This window comes from Carassius gibelio, chromosome B7 (genome assembly GCF_023724105.1).
Source record: "Carassius gibelio isolate Cgi1373 ecotype wild population from Czech Republic chromosome B7, carGib1.2-hapl.c, whole genome shotgun sequence".
NCBI classification, from domain to species: Eukaryota; Metazoa; Chordata; class Actinopteri; order Cypriniformes; family Cyprinidae; genus Carassius; species Carassius gibelio.
The window spans coordinates 10,963,042-10,986,998 of NC_068402.1; the positions used below are offsets into that span (position 1 = coordinate 10,963,042).

Here is a 23,957-nt window from a genome sequence, read left to right on the forward strand (position 1 = left end):
CAAAGTTGTCCTAACCAAAACCAAAAGTGTGTTCTTCTCTTAGGAAAACTTAAACTTTTTTGATCTACTTGAAATGTTGACTACTGAATATAAAATACATAAATATACCCTAAATTATGTTTAATATATGATATTCTGTATATTAGTACAAAGTAGAAAACTGGGCAGGATTTTTTTTAAAGATATATTTTACTCCGTTTTCATCATTGATAATGTAATAATAATTAATTGATCGATTGTCTGCAAATTGATTAATGCAGCAAAGGTGTGCAGAAGAGATTTCTTAAAAAAAAAATGCATTTAAAAATCTTGCCCCAAACTTTGGAACAGTAGTGTTAGATATTAGATAAATAGATATTAAGGTATGATGATTAATAAATATGTACATATTAAGATTAACGAAGTTATAAATATTAATACATATAATATAATTTCTATATATATACATTATATATATATATATATATATATATATATATATATATATATATACAGCAAAAAAGGAAGTACTGAACATGTCACCATTTTTCTCTGTAAATATATGAGTCACATTATTGGTTTTCTACATTCTAAATTGTCACATGGTGTAAAAGATACTCAGCTGGCTCTTCATTTGCTTTCTATTTTAAAGAACCATGTCCAGTGGAAAATTTACATTTTTATGAAAATGAAAGTCAGAAATGTCTGTTTTGTTGCACATAGTTTTATAGGAGGCGAATGGTCAGAAGAATTTACTTGGCATCTTCATAAAATGTTTCAGACAGATCAAAACATTTCATCAAAGTTGTCCTAACATGTAAAACCAAAGTTTGTTCTTCTCTTAGGAAAACTTAGAACTTTTTTTATCTACTTTAAATGTTGACTACTGAATATAAAATACAAACATATACCCTGAATTATGTCTAATATATAATATTCTGTATATTAGTACCATGTTGAAAACTGATACTAATATAAATTTTTTTTTAAAGATATATATATATATATATATTTTTTTTTTCTAACTGATTAAAATGTATATATATATATACATACAGTGGAAAAGGAAGTATTGAACACCTCACCATTTTTCTCTGTAAATATATTTCTAAAGGTGCTGTTGACATGACATTTTCACCAGATGTCTGTAACAACCCAAGAAATCCATACATACAAATAAAACAATACAAATAAGTTCAGAAATTAAGTTCTGTGTAATAAAATGGAATGACAGGGAAAAAATATTAAACACATGAATAAAGGAAGGTGCCAAAAGGCATGGTAAGCTAAGACACCAGCAGAAATCTATCAGTAATTAGAACGCAATCCTGCCCCTTGTCAGTGGAAGTTAATATAAACTGGCTTAGTCCCAACTGATGGCCTGTAAAAAGGCGTCTCATTACCACAGTGTCACACAGGAAACATTTCATGATGGGTGAAAGCAAAGAGCTTTCTTAAGACCTTCACAACTTTATTGTTGCAAAACATACTGAGGGCCATAATCCAGAAGTGGAAAGAACAATTTCATAACAAGATTTCTGACAGAGGAGTGAAAAATATATGTCAAATGACACTGCACATCAACAAAAAAAACGTCATGGTGTAACACTGGCAAGAGGGAAGGTTGAATGGAAAAATGTACAGAGACATTCTTGATAAAAATCTGCCATCTACCAGGATGATGAAGATGAGATGAGGGTGGACATTCCAGCGAGACAATGATCCCAAACACACAGACAAGGAAACTCTCAACTGGTTTCAGAGAAAATCTATTCAAAAGTAAAGCTGCTAGAATGGCCCAGCCAATCACCTGACTTGAATCCGATAGAAAATCTATGGAAATAACTAAAGATTAGAGTTCATAGAAGAGGCCCACAGAAGCTTAAAAATTTGAAGACAGTTAGTGTGGAAGAATGGGCCAAAATCACACCTGAGCAATGCATACGACTTGTTTCTCCAAACAGGAGGAGTCTTGAAGCGGTCATTAACAACAAAGGCTTTTGTACAAAGTATTCAATACGGTAACACTTTAGAATAAGGTTCCATTAGTTAATGTTAGTTAATGTATTAATTAACATGAACAAACAATGAATAATATATTTATTACTGTATTTATTCATCTTCGTTAATGTTAGTTAATGAAAATACAGTTATTCATTGTTAGTTCATGGTAATTCACAGTGCATTAACTAATGTTAACAAGCACAACTTTTGATTTGAATAATGCATTAGTAAATGTTGAAATTAACATGAACTAAGACTTATAAATGCTGTAGAAGGATTGTTCTTGCTTAGTTCATGTTAACGAAAGTAGTTAACTAACATTAACTAATGGAACCTTATTCTAAAGTGTTACCTTAAATACATTTCAGTAAGTGTGTTTAAAATTTTTTCCCTATCATTCCATTTTATTACACAGAACATAATTTCTGAAATTATTAGTATTTATTTATTTAATTTTTTTTTTTTTTGTATATGTATGGATTGCTTTGGTTGTTACCGACATGACAACAGCACCTTGAGAAATATATTTACTGAGAAAACTGGTGACGTGTTCGATACTTATTTACCCCATGTACATATATATATATATATATATATATATAACTTTTTTTTCTACCATTTCCACTAGAGAGAGCTTTTGTTCTCTCTCTAGTTTTGTCTTTGCGAGTGGGTTCAGTCCCAGTGTGGTTTTGTGGCATAACTTAAGCTGTGACAGCTGTCCTCTTCTCACTTTTTCTGTTCACCCACTGAAAGTAACAGCTAATGACATCTAAAGGTAAAGTTTATTTCTTTGTATTTTAATGTCATCATAATAGTTAATATTTTCTGTTAATCAGCTTTTTAGAGAGATATCAGGTATTTCAGCTATGGCATTTTAATAAATAGAGATATTTATTCATCAATTATATATTTTCTTTCTCCGTAAAATAGCATTCTGTTGTGGGGATGCCTGTCGCTCTCCTAAACTTGTGTTTCTTTTTGTTGGTGTTGAACATAGGTGAGTACAATTTCCCGTGTGAAAAATCTCTTTCATTTGGTGTATTGTATGACTTCAGATCATGTCTGTGACACACAGGTGCAACATGTTCTTGTTTTCATATGTTTCGTTTAGAGTCTGCAGTCTCTGTCTGTGACATCAGAGTGCATACGATCAATTTCGGATGCCATCTTGAGTGGGATTGCCCCGATGCCGACCCTAAAACAACTTACACTGTCTGGAGCAAGCACGGGTGAGTCTAATCTAACAAAAAAGAAGGAGTTTAGATGCACATGAGTCACTAAGAATGATGTGGAAGTTTAGAGGAGAAACGAGAGTGTGGGGCAGAAAGCAGTAAAGCACTGGGGTGAGAGGTGAAACTGTGTGGTTTAGCAGAAACCCACAGCGAGAAACAATCCATGCTCATCACCCCAGAGCAGATATGCTGTTGTTATCGCTTCAGGCACGCTGTTGGTTTCCTCTGAATTACAATAGAAAAAGAAAATGACTCACAAGCGCTCAAGTTCAGTTTGCCCTTTTCTTGCTTTCTTTTTTGAATGCCCAGTGGAAAAGTCACATTTTTATTGAAATGAAAGTCAGAAATGTCTGTTTTACATCGTGAGGTGTATGGCCAGATGATCACCTTAAAGATTTAACTTGTAATTTTTTTTATATAGTTTTTAATATTGTGTGTTTGTGTTGCAGTAGATCATGGGTAAATGTTTCAGGCTGCATCCAGATTTCCCAGCAAAGCTGTAATCTGTCAGAAGTCTTTCCTAATTTAGAAATCTACAACTTCATCAGACTAACATCTGAGCTTCTCTGGCTGAATGAAACTCTGTATTGCACCCCTGTAAATGACGGTCAGTATTAAACCTCAAACTATGTTCAAAAAAATTGATAAATAAAGGTCAAGAATGTGTAATATTGCACAAATCTAGAAAAGCTGGATTACATTACAGAAATGCATTCCTTCATAATATGTAAGGCTATTGTCCATTCTCTGTAATAAATTAATATAATTAGAAAAGAACTGAAATATAATATCTTTATGATTTGATATTGTATTGTATTATTGATATTAATATAGAGATAATAATAATAATAATAATAATAATAATAATAATAATAATAAAAATTGTTGTTGTTTTCTTAAGCTGCTGCCAAATTCAGCCCGCCCTCCATAACAAACTCCATGGGCAATGGAAGTCTATGGGTGACAGTACATTTTCCTTGTGCTCCATCCGTAAGCTGCTCTTTTGATGGTGAAAATGAATATTATGAGGAAGAGGAGGAGATGGGATGCCCCTGTCTTGTAACTGATGTTGTTAAACGTCTCTGGGCAACAGTCACTCTATACAATGAACAGAATCTCTCAGACAAACAGGTGCACAACTCTCATTTTTCTGTTTTGTACACTTATTTGTTTGCAGTGTAAGTGTTTCCATGAAGATTAGAAATTAAGAGTTCCATTGTTTTATTTGTATTCATTTTTCTTGAAGGCACACACTGCTGAAGTGATGCATACCCCATTCAAGGTGGAATTTGGTTTTCTTACACCAGGGCAAGTGTACTGTGCTGTGGCCAACTTCACATTTGAGGGTGTGCTGGTGCCTTCTCCCCCGAGCATCCCGCAGTGTGTCTACATACCAGCAAATAACGGTGTGCATTATTTCTATTGAAAGTGCTTATACTTATTTTGTGGCGTAATTATACAGTGCACATTTATTTATTTGCACGTGCAATGGTTGCCGGCACTAATGCACGAGTTTGTTTGTGTGTTCTCCAGAAAGCCTTATCGTTGTGATTGTGTGTGCTGTTCTCATCACTATTGGCTTAGTATTTCTTCTGTTCTGGAGACAGTGTGCATCTTCTGAACGTCCCCTGCCCAGATCTTTGGTACTGAACTTAAATGAGCATGATTGCCAGTGTGTTTTTGCTTTTTTAAGTTAATAAATTGTTGAAAGTAGCTGTGACATAATTACAGACAAAAAATGAAGTCAAAAAGCTGGAGAACCACAGCTCTACAGAGATACATGGGAGACCATAGAATTATTTTTGTGTTCTCATTTGCTATACGACTAAACAAAACAATCAGCTATTGCCTTTTCATGACTTACCTAAATAGGAAAAAATAGAGAGATTTACAATTATACAGTCATCCATTCAATATCATATAGATACTTTTGTATGATATACAGTTCACTAGCTGTATATTGCAAAGCATTTTAGTCATTCTAAGCAATATAAAAAAAACATTTTATTGTTTATCCTTTTTTCTGCATTCAGTGCATTTATGAACTAAGCATAATGATCATCTCATCTTAGTTGTTTTTTTACATTTAAAATTCAAACCCTATTATGTGTTTTCAGGCTTTACTTCGAGACCTAGAACTTCAGAACGAGACTTTTGCTGACTCCAGTAAAGCTTCACCAGACAACGAGAGCTCTGAGGGTGACCATGTTTCTGTCGTTTCCTTCCCTGACTTCACACTCACAGACAAGAAGTCTTCTTACTACAACACCCGAAGTCTGGGCTACGGCTATTACACAAGCCCCATCCTGCACAATCCAGACTGCACTGAGGAGTCTGCGCAGTCTGAAGAGTTGAGCACAGAAGACCAACATGAAAAGTTCTATCTGTTACCATCACATCCATTTCTAGAAACAGAGGTGGGATTTCCATATCAGAATCAGAGGCATTTACTGTCCCCCGGAGACATCCCTCTGAGCTCGGTGCGAGTTGAACACACTCAACAGGACGAGACATCAACTGAAGACCCAATGTGGTCTGAAGATGTCATGTGTGGAAAAAATATGAGACCAATAGAAGACATCCAAACAAATTGAAACTACTGATGTTTGTTTTTCTTTTTCAGAAAGGTTAAATATAATGTTTATTAGATTCAAGACAGATTTGTTCTTTGTACAGTTTTTAATACATGCTTTTTTTTGGTGCTATTAATTTGCAACAATGTGATTCTGTCCTTTTGCCCACTAACTATTGTCATAGCTGTGAAAGGAAAAGTAGTGACAGATTTTTTCTTATGTATTGTGATGCACATCCGAGTGTACTGTAACTGTGTACTGAAAAAAAAAGACAAGCACTTGATTCTATTTATTGTTGTTTGGAAATGGAGAAAGATGAACATGAGTTTTGCAGGACAAGAGACATTTTCATTTTGACCTTAGGTGCAGTTATGACAAATTTATTCTTATATTCATATATTATGATTTTTTTTTTTTAAAGAAGCACATACGGATGATTCATTCACAAGAATATCTATTACATGCCTCTGAAAATTTTCAATTTCATCCTGACTTTAAAATGTCATGCTGTTTATTATATAGTATTATATGATATTATTATATTTTATATGTCATGCTGACTTATTTCCTCCATCTTGGTCAGGATGCCTTAGGCTGGGTAATATTGAGTTCAGCGTGTATTCCCTTTATTTTAGGGTGAATCGTGTGACATCATGCACGTTCCTCATGCATGTGTGCATCAATGGTCAAATGTCTTTGACCTGAACCTAGCAGTCATTATTATTATTGCCCTTCACGGTTTATTTGGGAACCCCCATAAGCCAGTGACTCAGAGCACTATAAATCCTTAAGCAGTCCCTATGAGGAGCATTGCTATTTTCTGGTAACTGTATGCTTTCTGTATGGCTTGATTCATTGTTTGAATTTTTTATTTTTACTTCTGACTCAGAGTTTCCCTATTTTGACTCACATTTTCTGTGGACCGTTTCTCGCCGTTAACCATGCTAAGGTGCACAATTTTTGCTGATTTTATTTTTTTCTGGAATATTTATGGAAATGCTCCTAGGAAACAAGTGTGAATCTAGATTCTGGAAACTATTGTAGATTTGTATAAAATTATGCATGTTTTCTTATTTTCTGTTTTGAGAGAGTGCATGTGGACTCGACTCGACTATTCTGTGCGGTCTAATTGGTTCAGTTGAATTTTGGTACTGTACCAGTGAAGGAAATGTTATAGAATAATAGAATAATAAAATGATAATAGAATAATAAATACGGTATGCTTTGAGGGGGAAGTTTGCTTTTGGACTTTTTCTAAAGCCATAACCACGCGTGGCAAATATGCCCCTTCCAAACTCATTTCTAAAATGTAGATATTCACTGCTGTTACACTTAACATATGACTCGAGTTTTAAATGTCAAGTTTCTTGTTGATCTAATGCAGCAGAGTGGAAAGAAGTCTGCATGGGTTTAGTATAGCTTTAATAAACCACAGCCCACAAGCCTGAAAAACAACATGTAAAGCATTTACATGTAATGTATATAGGCCCAAAAGAAAAAGAAGGAAAAAATCAAGAAATGCAAGCTAAATTTGAACTGAATTGTTTACCAAATATCACGTATATTCCTCATTGCTATGTATTTTTGTAATGTACCGAAAGACTATGTGACCATGTAGCATCTTTCTTATTGTTAATTCACTGAATGATTTTTAAACACTTACTGACAGCAAATATATCTGTTCGGGCTTGTAATTTAAAAAACAAAAGACAAACTTGTATTAGAGTTGCTCAGTGTGATTTATGTTTGGACACTGGTGGTGGGTGCAAGATTTAACCCATAGAACCCATGTCAAGTCCAAGAAAAGTATAATAAATGTTGAACTTTGTATAACTATAGTCTCATTCTAAACCATTGGCACATTTCTCTACATAAGCTGCGCCATAGAGAATTCTCCTCATAGGAAGGTGTGACTCACTAACTGACTCACACTGCACCAGAAGAAACGTGAACATCCTCATCCAGAGAAACCACCATATGTATCAGAACCACTCAACCACTCGCGTCTTAAAAAAGGACACCCCTAAACCTTTGAGCCTACTTTCATATATGTATTTAAAAGATCATTCATTTTTTGTAAAAACAATTGTAACCATTATTGTAAAAATATACCAAAACACCAAACAGATTTCTACAAACACAGACTATAAATGTTTTATAAGAGTGTTTGAACCTGAAAGTGAGTATGGATACTAAACAGTAAACACAAAGTCTAAAGTTGGAATCTTTATTTGGCTGTCTTATTTTTTTTACATTTACAGTTAATTTTATTACAATTATATATATATATATATTTTATACAAAGATATTCACTGGAGTCAAGACTTAGTGCATGAATGGTGAAAACATGATGTCACTAGTGTGTCCTTGGCACATGTCCATTTCTCTTCTCCATCATTTATTTGTTGCCGCCGTCCAATTATCTGTTGCTCACTGATTACATGAGAATCAGCCGCCACGACATCACCTCATCTGCGCCAATACTGTGGATTTCAAACATGATACATTAGTAAAGATGCCAATTAATTTTCCATTTTGGGAAATTTATATATCTGTTCCTGTACAGGCAAATAAAAATAGCTGATAAAAAGAAGTGTGAACTTTAAGTCTGGAATATACTAGTATACGAGTATACTAGAATACGGGTTTAAAAATCTGAGCAGAAAAGTGTGCCTCATTTAACTTTTCACACTTGTAGTAATATGTATTCTTAAATCAGCTCGAAATATTCTGGAACTAGATGGAACCCAGACTGAAGCTTACAAAAAATGGAATCGGTGTTGATCACATACAATGCAACTTTCTGAATAACCAAAATCTGAAAGCTGGCTTTCAATTATGGCAACTTGCATCAAGACTGCAAACTGGGGTAAAAACTGGGTAATTGTTGTGGGGTGTATTCAACAATTTAGCAGCACTGGCCAAAAAAAAAGGACAAAATGAGGAAACCTACACACCTGTGCAAATTTGTGTATCTGTTCAACCACTGCAGCAAACAGAGCACCTACGCTCTCATCAATCAGACTCTGCATATAATGCACCGCTTCCTCATCGGAGAGGTCCAATCGAAACTTGTCCTGAACCTGCAGCGGGCGAGTGAAGAATGAACAGCTGATTTTACCTCTGAGGTTTGGGAGACGAAATGTGAGGACCATACATACCTTTTTTACAGTTTTGTCAGGCTCCAGTGCAATGTCTGGAATATTTGCATCCACCATCAGAGAGAACAGATTCAGAATGAGATTTGAGTATCTGTATATGAAGAGAGAAAAAAAGTTTGTTTTTTATGATCTAGTCTACTGATATAGTACATAAATGAAGTACACTACAATTCAAAAGTTTGGGGTAAGTAATGTTTGAAAAATAGTCTGTTATGCTTACCAAGGTAGCATTATATTTGATCAAAAAGAGTTATATTGTGAAATATTATTACAACTTAAAATAACTTCTCTATTTTAATATATTTTAAAATTGTATTTATTCCTAGGATGGCAAAGCTGAATTTTCAGCAGCCAGTTACTCCAGTATTAGTGTAGCATGAATTTTTATTTCAATTCTTCTAAAATGCTGTTTTGGTGCTCAAGAAACATTTCATATTATTATCAATACTGACTGCCATTTTTGATCACTTCAATGCATCAATGCTGAAGTCAAACTCCGAACTATTAGTGTGTGTCTTCTGTTTGTAACTGACCTGCGCAGGTGCAGGAAGGCAGTGTAGCACTGTTTCCTGAACTCCTGGTATTGTTCACTCTGCATGCCCCCCATCCCCTCCACCATCTCCTTGCTCAGCTTCATGGGGGGTGGCAGGGGTTTAGGGTCCCGACCCAAAATATATCCAAAATCTATATGAAACAGTTTCCCTGCAAGACAGATCAACATATCCAATCTGTTTTTATTTTCAGTGCTTGCAAGTCATTAAAAATTGTGGTGCATTTATGCAAGGTACCAGTCTTAGTTAGAAGCAAGTTGTCTAGATGTCTGTCTCCAACCCCTAGGATGTATGTGATGACACAATAGCCCGCTGAAATATATATTGTGATTTAGTACATTTTTCTAATACTAAAGAAATAATGAGCTAAATATAATACTAATGGATCCAGAAACTGAGGCTCACCACAGCTTTTAACGTATGTGTCCATGACCTCAGAGCTGATGCCATATGGCCCCTTATCATTCGGAGCATGCTTTCGGAAGAAACTCTGCATGGAGACATAGTTTACCAAGATAAATGCAAAGAGATGGGACTTCATTCATTTTTTATTTGAAATAATTGGGCAGTTCTTATTATGACCATGTAATGCAGCAGTGTCCTCTGCTAGAAAGTTTCTAGTGATCCTGATAACCTTGATTAGCAGATTCGGGAGTGTTTACTTAGGCTCAGATACAAACTTTGCAGGAATTTGGTCTTCTACATTACCTGAATGTTGCCTTCGGTTGCCAAAACCTCAGCCACAGGTACTGACTGCACAAACTGCATAAAACCTGCAGACAAATCATATAGTACGTGAATTGACTGGCCCGTGGGTTTGTTCTGCATGTAATAAGTGAATCAGCACTGACCATGTTTGGTGCTGGTTGCCAGAACTTTGTATGGAGTCAACTTTAGGTCCAAATTCTCTTTCCTCAGCAACTGTTTGAAATATTGAAAAAAGCTAAATGACTACTAATATATATATATATATATATATATATATATATATATATATATATATATATATATATATATATATATATATATATATATATATATATATATATATATACACACTATGTGTTCTTTTGGTACTGTGTGTTGAGATGTAATGACTTCAGACCTTGTCCATGAGTGAAATAATCTGCAGGATGAGCTGGTCCTGTCTCAGGTCATCTCCATGTTTGAAGATGACAGGATATTGCTCCCCATCCTCTGTCTTAAAGATGAGCTTTGCTGGCATCAGAGCACTCTGGAAGAGAGGAAAAACAGAAGTCAGGTGTGGAAGGATGCATGTGTGACTCAATGCAATGGATATGAAATGATGCACAACACCTTAAAGAGTGTTGCGGTCTCAGGTATGATGCCTTTGATGCGGATCTGTGGCTCCAGAGGAAGAGGGATGGACTCAATCTCTGACAGATTCACCTTCTCATTATCAGCCAGCAGGCCCTGTAATCGCTCCGTCTGTCAGAGACAGAAAGAACCAAATGATACACTTTCATAACTTCACAAAAACGACCAACTGATGCCTCATTGTCTACAGCAGCTTTTAAAACTGATTCAGTGTTGCACACCTTTTTCTTGCGGTTTCCACTCTCTCTCTGAACGGCCTTCATGAGCTGGACTAGTCTGTCTACAAACGTCTGCTGGGCGGCCAGAAGGGAACGCATCACTCTCACACTCTTATCACCCTGGAAACAGATATAAACATCACATCTTGTAAAAAAAAGTGGCAGATTTTAAATACAGGCTCTTCTTTTGAACTTTTTGTTCATAGAAGAATCGAAGAAAAATTACTTAATATATTCTTAATCCATTGTTTTTTTTGTTTTTGTATTTTAAATAAAACAAAAAAAATTATTAAACATATTTCACAGTTAAATGACTGTATGCAGCTGTTTTCAACATTGATAATGATACAATGTTTAATACATGTTTCTTGAGCACCGGATCGTGTGACACTGAATACTGGAGTAATGATTGCAGAAAATTCTGATTTATTTAAATTGTAATAATACTTCACAATATCACTAGTATTGGCAAGAATAAAATACTTAATTCAAAAAATATTTTAATTGAATCTTATGGACCACAATCTTATGTCCCGATACCGACTTTTTAAAATTAGTTTGTTATCACATCACTTTGTTGTACTCAGTGCCGTTTCAAGACATAGGCAAGCTAGGCGGTCAATTCTAATTCACAAGAACAATACATCCTTTATTACACCACTTTGTCACCACTTTGAAACCACTAAATCACATAAACTTCTAACAGCCCTTAAAGGGAGCAGCCTCATTCACATAGAGGGTAGTGTGTAAAGTTCACACATAAAGTTCACACGTTAATGAGTAGCAAACAATTAAGTAACTACATTGTTTTTATGCCACCAATCAGGCTTTTATATGAAGTTTGAGGAAACTACATATAGGGTTTACTGAAATAATGCAATAACTGACACTTTAAATCAATGTTTCAGGCAACAACAACAAAACAGTTGAACAAACAGATAAATACAAAAAGAAGCCATTGATAATATCTAAACATGTATCCAAATCCAAATGTAATAAAATTAATGTATGTGTGATTTATGTGCAATATCTCAGCTACTGGGGACTGTTACATAGGGCTATACAGGCATCTAGTGACAACACAATGATATTACAGCTAATAAAATGTGCAAAATGTTTATCTTAACACTCAATAATGCATTCAGATATGTGGTACTCACAATGCCCTGAATTTCCACAAATTAGTGTTGTTATTATGACAACCAATTGGAATGTGACAAGAAACTGGTGTCTGAAAATAATATATATATATATATATATATATATATATATAAAATCTGAGGAGTCGCCAATAGGGATTTCGCCTAGGTCATCCAATTGGCTAGAAACGGCCCTGGTTGTACTCCATGCGGGTTCAGAATGTGAATGTACCTTGAGCAGAGCCTGACTGAACCGCCTCATTACATTGAGGTACATGTCATGGGTTTTGGGGTCTCTCTGCTGTGTGTCCTGATCCTCACACTCCACAATTACATACCTGCATTGGAGAACAATGTCCAAATATTTTCATATATAACTCTTTAATATGGAATCAGCAGCACTGGCACATTGTTGTAGATACTGTAATTACAGAAGTGCAAAACATCTTGATCCATTCCTCACCAGTATAAATAGTTTGCCAGTGTAGAGTTCTTGCAGGCACGTGATATAAGGAAGGTGCACAGATCTTGCTGTGGAACACAGGTCACATACACTGTTACATAATCTTCACATCCACTGTGCATCTAAAATGAGTGAGGTTTTTACACTTACCTCTAGGCTCTCACCATCTGTTCCATCTTTGCCTTTCTGCATGATGGGCATCACAGTGACAGTCGAAGCAATCTGAGAACTAAAAAATAAATCACTGTAACCCTCACGATTTGGGATCCAACTACCTTTGAGGATTATACATTGAGATTTTGAAAGCTTTTGTAATTCTAAGCAAAGTGATATAAAAATGATTTGGAGAAAGAAACACTGCATTTGACACAGATGCATGTTCTTTAAGTATGTAGCTGACCTGTCCAGATCTCCTATTGTTGAGCTCTCTGTCAGAACCCCTTGACTGTCTCTCTTACTGGCAGGCTCCAGACTGCCCTGGATATCATTGAAGTTCTCATATTTCAATGCCTGCACCAGCTGGAGCAAATACATTAGCAGATCCTACAAGGATAATCAGAATGACATATATTTACACAGGAATCAGTTGTGTTGTACCTAAACATTACAATTTTTAATGTTGTGTGTATTTAAGTATACTTAATACTGCTTATGTTTAATTTGATGCATGAAAATCTTTTTACAAATGCATATCTAAGCCACTGACAATCTAACACACACAAACACATAGAGTTGACCTCATCATCAGCCTGCTGCAGTCTGGCGACAGCGTAGCGTCTGACTGTGGGGTTGGTGAACTGAGAGGACAGCAGCTCTAAGGAATCCTCCACATCCATCGGACGCCACTTTCCCAGCAGCTCCAAAGCCTGTTTGGCCTCCTGGGGCAGATCCCAGTTCACACACTTCAGGAACTTAGTCAAAGCCTAAAAACAAAACACAGTTAAACAGTAATATTATGACATTATTAAAATTGTCTAATTTATTACTGAACTGCCACATGATCCTCCTATTATTCTAATATGGTGATCTGGTGCTCAAAAATGTTCTTGTCGTTATCAATGTTGCAAACAGTTATTTTGTGGAAATCATGAAATAATTAGTTTTCTAACATTCTGTATGTTTTACTGTAACTTCTGTTCAATGTAATGTGTCGTAAAAGTATTACTGACCCCAAACTTTTGAAAGTACTCACTCACCTTTTCCTGCGTGGTGAGGTAGTATCTAAACTTCCACACAAGGTCCTGTTCCTCAGAGCTCAGCTGCTTAGTGGGTGGGTAGCTTACTATAATCTGTGAAAGAAGAACAGAATTATAAAGACATCTGATAAGATTTCTTGTGTTCTTCTTTTTTTCTCTTTATCACTAACATTGAGTTGATCACGTGTGGCTGCATTAGGTTTGAGATCGTGGTCAGATGGTCCGCTGCGTAAACTGCGAGCCAGTTTATGATGCTTACTCTCCACAAGGTTCTCCTGCAACAGAAGGCCAATGCTATCAGTTAGCAACTTAATAATTTTAAATGCAATTATTCTTTACATTATCAAGTGGCAACACAGATTCACCAACCCATAAACCCAAGATAATGGACTTTTTTGTTGTTGTTGTTGTTGTTGTTGTTTTCAACTCACCATGCACATCTGAGGATCGGGGACTTTCACAATATCTGCACTGGTCGGCAAAGGGGAGGATTCATCTGCATCCTGTAAATAGAGAGAGGCATAAAACCACTGAAACTTAACAAGGCTTTAACAAGTACTACATAAAGGAAGCTATTAGATGAAGACTACACTACTTTGCAAAATCTTGATTATCACTAATTTATAGTCAACATAAAAATGGCATCTACAACATATTTTAATTCTGTTACAACAAAAAAAAACTGGGGCTTGTTTTTACCCATCAAGGCATTCCTGACTGCTAATTAAAATTCTAACAACATTTTTATTACACATTACATTAACCAGAATTAAACTGATTGGCAAGATTTCTGAAAAGCTGCTTTCTCTACAACAATATCCTTATTCAATGCCTTGATAGTTATTTGGCCAGTTAACATTAACACCACAGCCTAGTCAACTAAACAGTAGTTATTTTAGAAGCAAGCAAGGCTAATACATTTTGTTGAAGCATGCATTAACAGGGAAGTAAACAGAGTTATTTTGACACAGCATCGACTTAACAGCAAAAAAAAGTAGAGAAAAAAAGATAAACCTTTTCGTAATAAACAATGCTGTATTCTCGTTCACCGCTTTTGACACGAGGGAATTCCACCATGAGGTACATGAAATTAGAGCTACGTTTCTCACTCTGTAGATAAAAAACAAATCAAGCTTTACACAGAGGTAGCAAAAATGACACTGGCTTCATATCGTGACACTTTTTACCCCCAAACCACTCACCTCATTGATCATTTCAATCTCTCGGAAGGTCAAGCGATCCAGCCAGTCTACTTTAACCATGTGCCCCTGACGATGAGCTTTTGTTAGCTGAGAGAGACAGGGAGGCAAAGAAAGAGAGAAGAAAACTTAAAGAAAAAGCCAAGTTTGCAAGACCAGTAACACTAAGACACAACGTTGTGTGCACAATCCTTTAGCCAATCATATGTCAGCGTGCAAAAGCACACAAAAAGCTCATTAGCCAAAGGACATTCGGGGGGGCCAGTGCAAAGTAAGTAGCACACTAGGGGTGCTCCGATCACGATCGGCCGATCGTTAATGCGCATCTCGTCAGTAAAGCCGGTTTTCTAATCAGCGGTTAATTCCATCAGGTGCGTGATTTCTCATAGAGCAGCTGTTACTACACAGAGCCGTTGTTAATAGAGAAGATGGGCCAATAAACGCTGAAAATTAACTTGATTTGCGCATCTTCTCTATTAACAACGGCTCTGTGTAGTAACAGCTGCTCTATGAGAAATCACGCACCTGATGGAATTAACCGCTGATTAGAAAACCGGCTTTACTGACGAGATGCGCATAACGATCGGCCGATCGTGATCGGAGCACCTCTATAGCACACCAAGATGAGTAAGCCCTTTCTAAAAAAACAGTTAGTTATAGTTAGTACAACAACACTTCTCATCTAAAGGCCTGCAAGAGTCTAAGAGGACTTTGTTTAACCAGCCATACAGTACATGTGTTTTAGTGGCTAAACATAACGTCCATGACATTCATGATTATTTCAAGGAATGTTCTCACTTCAAAACAAATTACACTTTATCAACAATATCCACATCAAATCATTCTGACTTAAAAGAATTATATTTGACTTGCCATATTTAAAAAAAAATATTTAAAGTGTCATAAGAATTGTTTATAATTCTCTAGAACGTACACTGATATATATATATATATAAACGTTGAATGAAAAAATTGGTGAGGTTAAGCAGCAAACATGTCAGTGAAAATAACATACTCATCCAATTAGTGAAAATCTGGGTCAAATTATACAAACTAAATATATACCCTGTCCTATATCTTGCCCACAAATATATGAGACAAGCCAAACTCATACACGCACACGCACACATCCATACACATACATTCAGCATTCCTGTCCTGTTTTCTCTCATACTCACGTCACTAAGTATCTCCAGGTCTGGACCCTGGAACAGAGGGCAGTTAAAACATGTCCTTTGACAGAACACACACACACACACACACACACACACAAGCACACTCCCTCGCAACAACAAACATTCTCAATTCTCATTCTTTCCACAAATTGGGTAATCTATAAACACAATCAGCATATCCATCTATCCCTCCCTGCCGTCACCCACTTTTCATTTAACATATCCCTCATGTACAGTAAATGTCCACAGGCATATTTCTCCAGTTTCTGTCTCAGCTGGGCTCCTCCTCTCCCCAATCCATCAACTGACCTTGGCCAGGCGGCCCATCTGGTCCTCTGCAAGAGTGCTGCTGGTCCTTCCTGGTGTACTAGTGGGCTCACTGCCATCGCCCTCCACACCCGGCCACACCTTCAGATCATGCATGCCCTGCCGGAACATTCTAGTAGACAGAGTGAGAGAGATGGAGATAGATAAGGGGAAATAATAAATGTATAAAAGTAGTGGTGTGCCAACTTATCTCTTTTGTGATAATAATCTCTTTCCTAAATAATTAATAAGACCTCACCTTTTATTTTAACAATCTGAATTAATTTGATATAATCACAGGTTACATTTTTTATCTTAAATTATCCCACTATTAATATGGTTTTAATAAAATGTGATGTGCTATAGATTATAATGGGAAATATATTTAATTACAAGAATTAAAGTGTGACAAACTGCTAAAAATTCTATATGATGATTGACCTGCTGGCTTGCTGGAGCTTTGTATTCATGTTTAAAATGTTGAACTGCCTTTAGCAGCTTCTCTTCGCTCTTTCTCGCTGTCTTCTTTATTGTGAAGACATTATTATTTTACTTTTTTTATCTACAAAGTGTGCCGACAACAGCAAATCTGGTGTTATCTATATTAGATCTGATCAGCTACAGGTCAATAATTTGATTTTAATTAGACATTCTAATTTTAAGTACATGGATATTTTGTACAACACTTTTAGAAGACAGAGTCATTACAGACAAAAAAACAAACAAACTACCAACTAATTACTAATTCAGCGGATCAACCACTCACTAACGTGGATCGTAAAGCATCTACCTGGTAATAAACAACGTTCAGGAACAGAGAGCAGCAAAGGGATTGTGAGTGATGCTGCGGAGCGGCATGAAAACATGGAGCGGATTAGCGGAATCAGTGGATCTTTAGCGGAGCGGGAACAGACCGCTTTGAGCTGGGGTGAAGGGGGGACTGATGAGAGGGGCACCTCAGCCAATGAGGGGCAAAGGGGCAGTGCACGGCCCTGTTTCTGATTAACAAAATTGTAAACATTAGAAACTTACCCATATTTCCCAAAGAGGGTGACTGTAGTGCCCCCAACAGGTGTAGCTAGGCCGGGTCCATACACATCCCAAACTGTTAGAGTCACCTGGGCACTCTGAGGCAGGTCAGGGTACTTCACTGGCAGCCGAAGCCACTCATTCCAGCTAAGGTGAAAAGAAGACAACAATAATGTGACAAAACATATATGACTCAGTACAGTGAACAAATGAAATATGAAGGTATTAGAATCAGTAAAAAAAAAAAAAAGGATCATATTTTTCATTTATTGTGGAGATATCTAAGTATGCGAGAGGATGATAGGGGACTAAAATATATGATACATACCCCAGCAAAGCATCTCTGATATATTTTGTTTTGGGCTCTGATTCATAAGCATAAAGTGAGCCACTGTGTGACATACAGAGATTAACCACTGATAAATGCACGTACTTCCAGCGAGTGCTGAAGGCCTTGTAAGACGTTCGTACAGGCAGAGCGAGAGGCTTGCCCTCTGCAAACACTTGACAGGTGACGTACAGGTCGGAGCAGCTCTCCTGATAGAGTCCTGAGAATCGCAGCATGGGGTCCTCAAGCAGAGCTTTATAGCTCTTCTGCTCTCTCTTGCCCTCCAGACTGCCTCTGCAAAAGCAAACAGAAAGGAGATCACTCAGAACACAGCACAATGTCAAAACATTTGCTTCTGAAGAAAGGAATTTGCATAATGTGCCTCTTTATTGGTGAGCAACTGTGCTAAAAGTCAGCAGAGTTACAAAACTATTTATCAATGTTTTCCTTGACTTTTCCATGACACTTTATGTTCTGATATTGTTTTTACGTTTTTGAAAAACATCTCCGATGTTCAACAAGGATGCATTTATTTGAGCAGTAATACTAAACAGTAATATTGTAAACTTGTGACCCTGGACCACAAAACCATTCAATAGCCAATGCATGCAATTAGCAATAGCCAACAATTCATTGTACGGGTCAAAATGACAGATTTTTCTTTAATGCCAAAAATCGTTAGGATATTAAGTAAAGATCATATTCCATGAAGATATTTTGTACATTTACATCTACCGTATATATATAAAAATGTAATTTTTTATTAGTAAACACAATGCTAAGAAATTCACTAGGACCACTTTAGAGGCGATTTTCTCAATATTTAGTTTTTTTTTGGCACCCTCAGATTACAGATTTTCAAATAGTTGTATTACATTTATCCATTTAGCAGACGCTTTTATCCAAAGCGACTTACAGTGCTAACAATTTTTACCTATCATGTGTTCCCGGGGAATCTAACTCCCAAAATGTAATTTAATTTAAACCTATGATGGCAAAGCTGAATTCTTAGCAGCCCCTTCTCCAGTCTTCGGTTTAGTGTCAAATAATGATCTAATGATCTGTTGTTCAAGAAAATGTTCTTATTATTATCACAGCTGAAAAAAAGTTGTGCTGCTTAATGTTTTTGTAGAAACTGCGCTTTATCAAGATTCTTTAATGAACACAGCATTTATTTAAACTAGAATGTTTTTTTTTAATCAGTTATAAATTTAATGCACTTTTTTAAAAATCAAATCATTCTGAGCACAAACTTGTAAATGGTATTGTAAGTCTATGGTTATGTGAGTGTTAAGGTGTCCAGAGCTCAAGACGCTTGTTCACAACTAGTGTTTGCGCACGCATATTTGATGCAGGAAATATACACACTAAATATACAATCCGCACTTTAACTTTTGAAAAGTTCTTTAAAACTGTTCTTAAACAGAGGGCCAAACTTATATTCATTTTTTTTTTTTTTACTAGATGCCCTTTTCAACAGGGTCTTGCACAGACATTTTGAGAGACAGTGGCCCAAACCAAAAAAATGAGCACAAGGAGGGTGGGTCCTTGTTAATAGAAATGATCCAGTTGTTACAAATATACAATAAAAAGAAAAGATAGCACACTCTGTAATAGTTGAGTTGAGTTATTATAGATGTTTTGATAAGAGCGGGCTCTTCCTAACTCTCTGAGCCTGCTTTGGTCTCATCTTCAATGGAAGCAGGGAAGAGTGGGGTAAGTTGACCCACCCCTTGTATCTTGGCAACACCCATCATTTCTGCCAGACTGGGAAAAGAGAAACACACTGGAAGAATGGAAGGCACCATGGCCGTAGCCAGGGTGTGAAAATTAGTGAGGTCTGGGTGAGAATTGTGCTATAATAACCCCACTCATTATATACACTAAACACTTTAAAAGAGACAGATATGTATATGTTTGTGAAAGATGTTTTCTCTGTTTTGGAGGAATGAACATTGTTAAATTATATCACATTGCACCATTACTTTAAGTTAGGGGTTTATCATTTTATCAGTTGTTTATTCTTCATTCAGCAATACATAGGGATATCACTGTTATAGTTTTCATTAATAACCATTGCTATATAGATGTTAACTTTGTCTATTACCCTTATGAATGTTGTTGGCACAATTTTGTGAAAATTTAACTGCAATATGAAATAGCATATTTCATAATAGAATTATAAGGTTCTATCTGACATTTTTGTCAAAATTGAGTTATTCACATATTCTTATTCTGTGACAATTTATATACATTATGTGATGTTTTATTTTAAGTTGTGTACATTTTGGGATTTTTTATTGAAAAAACAAAAAGGTTCTATCTACAGAAGTCTATTGAACACAAAAACTTTAAAGCTCAATATCTCAAAACTACTCAGAACGCAGATAGAACCTTATAATTCCAAGGGGACGAAATATTGCTATGAAAACAAATAAAAATAAATAAATAAAAATATATTCCCACGTGTAGTCACTAATGGCCAACAAACTTTCTGTTTAGTCTGTTTTTAGCAAGGCTACAACTTTGGTGTTCGGCATATTGCTTCAGAAATGCAAACAATTCAATATTTAAATTTAAACTTAATTTGGTTGGTTTTATGTGTGTAAAGTTAACGTTAAGAAAATAAATACGACTGCCTATCAAAGGAAATTATTAAATGAGTTTTTAAATTATAATTTTTTTCACATGGGTTTGAATCAGATTCAGTCAGATGGTTATTTTACACCCAGATGGTGCATCTTACCCCTAACCCGGGGCAAGCTGAGCCAAGGGAACAATGTTTATAATAAGCTATATTTTTAGAACCCTTTCTCATAGATACATTCTGATCATTTAAAATAATAAGAATACTTTCATTTGGATACTTCTGCGTCATCTTGAGCACCACATAAGTAAAAAATGGCTAATCTTACCCCACTGTCCCCTATAATTATTAGACATTTAACTGAATATTTATTTTTACAGCATAAATCTATATTATATACTAATAAACATCCAAGAAGGTGAAGTCTTTATTGCTTCACATGGTGACAGGCAGCTCTTCTTCATGCATTTGGTTTTAACAGTCACTGTCCTGTGATGAGCTCTTGCGCAAGTTAGTTTACTGGCACAACGGGACCGCTTCCTTCTGTTCATCTGACCACGTAATGCAACGCAACACACACAGTGAAAATAAACTGATTTCGTTATGACAAACACTCGTGGGTCAGAAGAATCATTTATGATCTTTGTTTATGATCCACGCGTACACGGACAGAGACTCATTAAGATCGAGAGCAAGAGGAGAATGATGTCAATAGACTGATGAAAGCCCTAAAACACAAAAGCTCTCGCTGGACTCGTGTTAATTCTTCTGACTCACAGTGTTGCCATGCTCGCTTTGGTAAACACCGCAAAAACAACGATTCGACATCATGCAAGGAAGATTTCTCTTTATATTTGAAATAAAAGTGCAATACATTTTGTACTCGAAATTAATCGATTATTAATTACATAAATCGATGCATATGATACAAAGCAGTGTCTTCGAGCAGTGTGCTGTTATTTAGCCTCTGTTGACATTTTGCTTGCTTGACAGTTCTGAAATCAAAACAATGACTAAGGTCCAAAAACATACTCACATTTTCAGTTGGACGTTTATGTCCAGATCGCAACTATACAGATAGTTAAATTTGTCTGTTTCCATCTTCAGTAATCGAAGTGTTATGAAAAACCGTAGTGAATGGAACAAACCAGATATAAAAGAATAAATGCAGATTTCTCATGCGGTGGGAGATAACTACTGCAGGGCCTCTAGCAAAGACCATGCACTGGATCTGCTGGAGCTTTTGCTTTTCGTTGCACTTAATATTCTCGATCTGATTAATGAAAACCAGTATGGCTGATCAAAAATACTATCGGTCTTAATTTAAGACAATAATATTGCTGTAATAAGCATCTGACAGGGCGTCATCGGATCCGCTTTTAAAAAGGAAAACATTACAACCAGACGTAAATAATCGATGTCGAATCATTCGATAACCGCAGTGACTTGAATGGAGTGAACGGATCAGAAATGGCTTCTTTGGTCTGGTGGATCCCGGTGGCTTCCTGTTTGGTTGAAGAACGGATAGTAATAAAGGACACATTTCGTAAGGCGTTTAAAGGTCCTCTTGAATTGCATGTTAGTTGTACATTGAGTACAATTGTTTTAAAGTTTCTGAGTTTAAACAAAATGAAGGTATATCTCTGTAAATCATATATTTGCTGAAACATTTGAATTAATTTAATTTATTTAAATCTTTAATTTATTTAATTATGTTCTGTATTTCATAAATTCCCCAAAAATTTAAAATTGAAAAACTATGCTTTTAATCTGTTTGAAATCTATTTAAATTGCAATCCATTGTGGTCTCTATGAATTAAGAAATTGCTAAAGAGAGAGAGAGAGAGAGAGAGAGAGAGAGAGAGAGAGAGAGAGAGAGAGAGAGAGAGAATAGCAGTTGTTTAAACATTGCTCTTAACCCTAGTTGTGATTGTTGGATCTGCTGTGAAACCAGCAGGTTATGTCTGCTGATATATCTGCTGATTGGCTTCATCACTCTGTCTCCTCTCCACCAGTAAGCTGGTGTGTGGTGGGTGTTCTGGCACAATATGACTGCCGTCGCATCATCCAGGTGGATGCTGCGCACTGCTGGTGGATGACACTGTAAAGCACTTTGAGTGCCTAGAAAAGCGCTATATAAATGTAAGGAATTATTATTATTATTAATTATGTCCATTGTCAGCTATTCTCCACAGCAGATGGACAAGTCATTTGCAATTGCTGTCCATCTTTTGGGTGCATGAACATAATATTCTCCAAGTATGTTATCCAATGAACATTTTTTTAATGGGTTTGTGTATACAGGCATCACAATAGGTTATATTTCCTAAAAACCTCAACTCTTTTCACACAAGTGTGTTTTTTGCCCTCGTTTGTGAGGGCAGAAAAAGAACCAAGCCAATAAAAAAAAATTGAGAAAACAAGCTGTTCTTGCTTTTAATTTACATTCACTGGCAGCTTGGCATTCGATCACTCACATCCTAAATCTTAGTGCAACTTTGGGTCCCCCCTGCACATTAGTGTGTGGTTATATAATAAATGGTGATGAGTCAGACTGCACAACAGAACAGGACTGCAGTCCATTACGTCCTCCGCTGGGGACTCGAGCTGTTAAAGAGGATAAGGCTCATTGCCACCCCTCATGTGTTCCGAACACTCACAGAGGGGGCTCTGCTTCCTTGCTCCCAAGTTTAAAGCCACATTCCTTTGAGTTGAAGCCAAAGGGCAGCTGCACACTTGGGATGATGAAGGTTTCCAATGGCTAGACCTTACCAGGCCTGAACTTGTATATCCAGGAATTGCTTATGGTCCATCAATAATTGCTTATATGATGGATTAAATGTTTGCAGCTAAATAGCACTAAAAGGGGTTCTTTGGCTTGTAATGATGGGGAACCACTTCACGTGCGTGCTATATAGCTTCTATCTTTAAAGGTGCTTTACAGTTAGTCAAATAGTGTTACTGTATGTAGAACCATAAGAGGAGCCCCATTCTCCTCCTTACATTTTAGATATGTAACTCCACTCTCATGTGTTTGCTATGATGAATGGGAATTTATTTCAATGGCAAAAGCTGTTTTGAATCACTTTTATGCTTTTCTGAGGTCAAACAGTTTCATGTGAGGTCCCTGGAATAGGGGGCCTTGGGGGCAAAACGGTTTAGAGCCACATTATCTTCAGGAAATACACTTTATTTTGATTTCATTTTTAACCGTTTCCCCAACTAAAAGACTAAGATAGAGTTAGAGAACTATACAGGGACTTAACAGGTTATTTGTATTGCATTGGTGATACAAAGGACCTTAAAAACTCCAAAGAACCCCCTGAAGGACCTATTTGTGTGTGTGTGTGTGTGTGTTATATATATATATAAAGTTAAACGTTTTACACAGACTCAAGTGCAAAAGAACTATAAAGAACCATAGGTATCACTTTACAATAAGACCTCATTAGTTACTGTTACGCCCTGTCTAGGGATAA

The 23,957-nt window shown here is 36.2% G+C and overlaps 2 protein-coding genes across 3 annotated transcripts; one reads left to right on the forward strand and one right to left on the reverse strand.

The window, feature by feature from the left end:
- The first annotated feature begins 2,618 nt into the window (after positions 1 to 2,618).
- si:dkeyp-75h12.7 (uncharacterized) lies at positions 2,619 to 7,001 on the forward strand. Its single transcript, XM_052560089.1, has 8 exons — positions 2,619 to 2,758; positions 2,914 to 2,980; positions 3,095 to 3,212; positions 3,665 to 3,822; positions 4,117 to 4,346; positions 4,462 to 4,621; positions 4,749 to 4,858; positions 5,333 to 7,001. Exons 2-8 carry the CDS (start codon positions 2,929 to 2,931, stop codon positions 5,807 to 5,809), a joined length of 1,305 nt encoding a protein of 434 aa, XP_052416049.1. The 5' UTR covers positions 2,619 to 2,758; positions 2,914 to 2,928; the 3' UTR covers positions 5,810 to 7,001.
- Positions 7,002 to 8,001: 1,000 nt separating this feature from the next.
- pik3c3 (phosphatidylinositol 3-kinase, catalytic subunit type 3) lies at positions 8,002 to 21,930 on the reverse strand. 2 transcript variants are annotated; one of them, XM_052560087.1, is made up of 26 exons: positions 21,515 to 21,930; positions 17,997 to 18,185; positions 17,567 to 17,710; positions 16,538 to 16,667; positions 16,232 to 16,258; positions 15,057 to 15,143; positions 14,869 to 14,964; positions 14,286 to 14,357; positions 14,025 to 14,129; positions 13,855 to 13,947; positions 13,396 to 13,581; positions 13,059 to 13,201; positions 12,809 to 12,887; positions 12,659 to 12,726; positions 12,428 to 12,533; positions 11,060 to 11,176; positions 10,818 to 10,949; positions 10,606 to 10,734; positions 10,352 to 10,421; positions 10,209 to 10,273; positions 9,906 to 9,990; positions 9,738 to 9,812; positions 9,483 to 9,651; positions 8,950 to 9,040; positions 8,746 to 8,871; positions 8,002 to 8,271 (listed from the first exon to the last, which is right to left on the reverse strand). In XM_052560087.1, the coding sequence occupies exons 1-26, from the start codon at positions 21,577 to 21,579 to the stop codon at positions 8,257 to 8,259; spliced, it is 2,664 nt and encodes an 887-aa protein (XP_052416047.1). In that variant the 5' UTR covers positions 21,580 to 21,930; the 3' UTR covers positions 8,002 to 8,256. The 2 variants fall into 2 exon arrangements, with proteins under 2 accessions (XP_052416047.1, XP_052416048.1); XM_052560088.1 differs by lacking the exon at positions 16,232 to 16,258.
- Between the last annotated feature and the right edge of the window lie 2,027 nt (positions 21,931 to 23,957).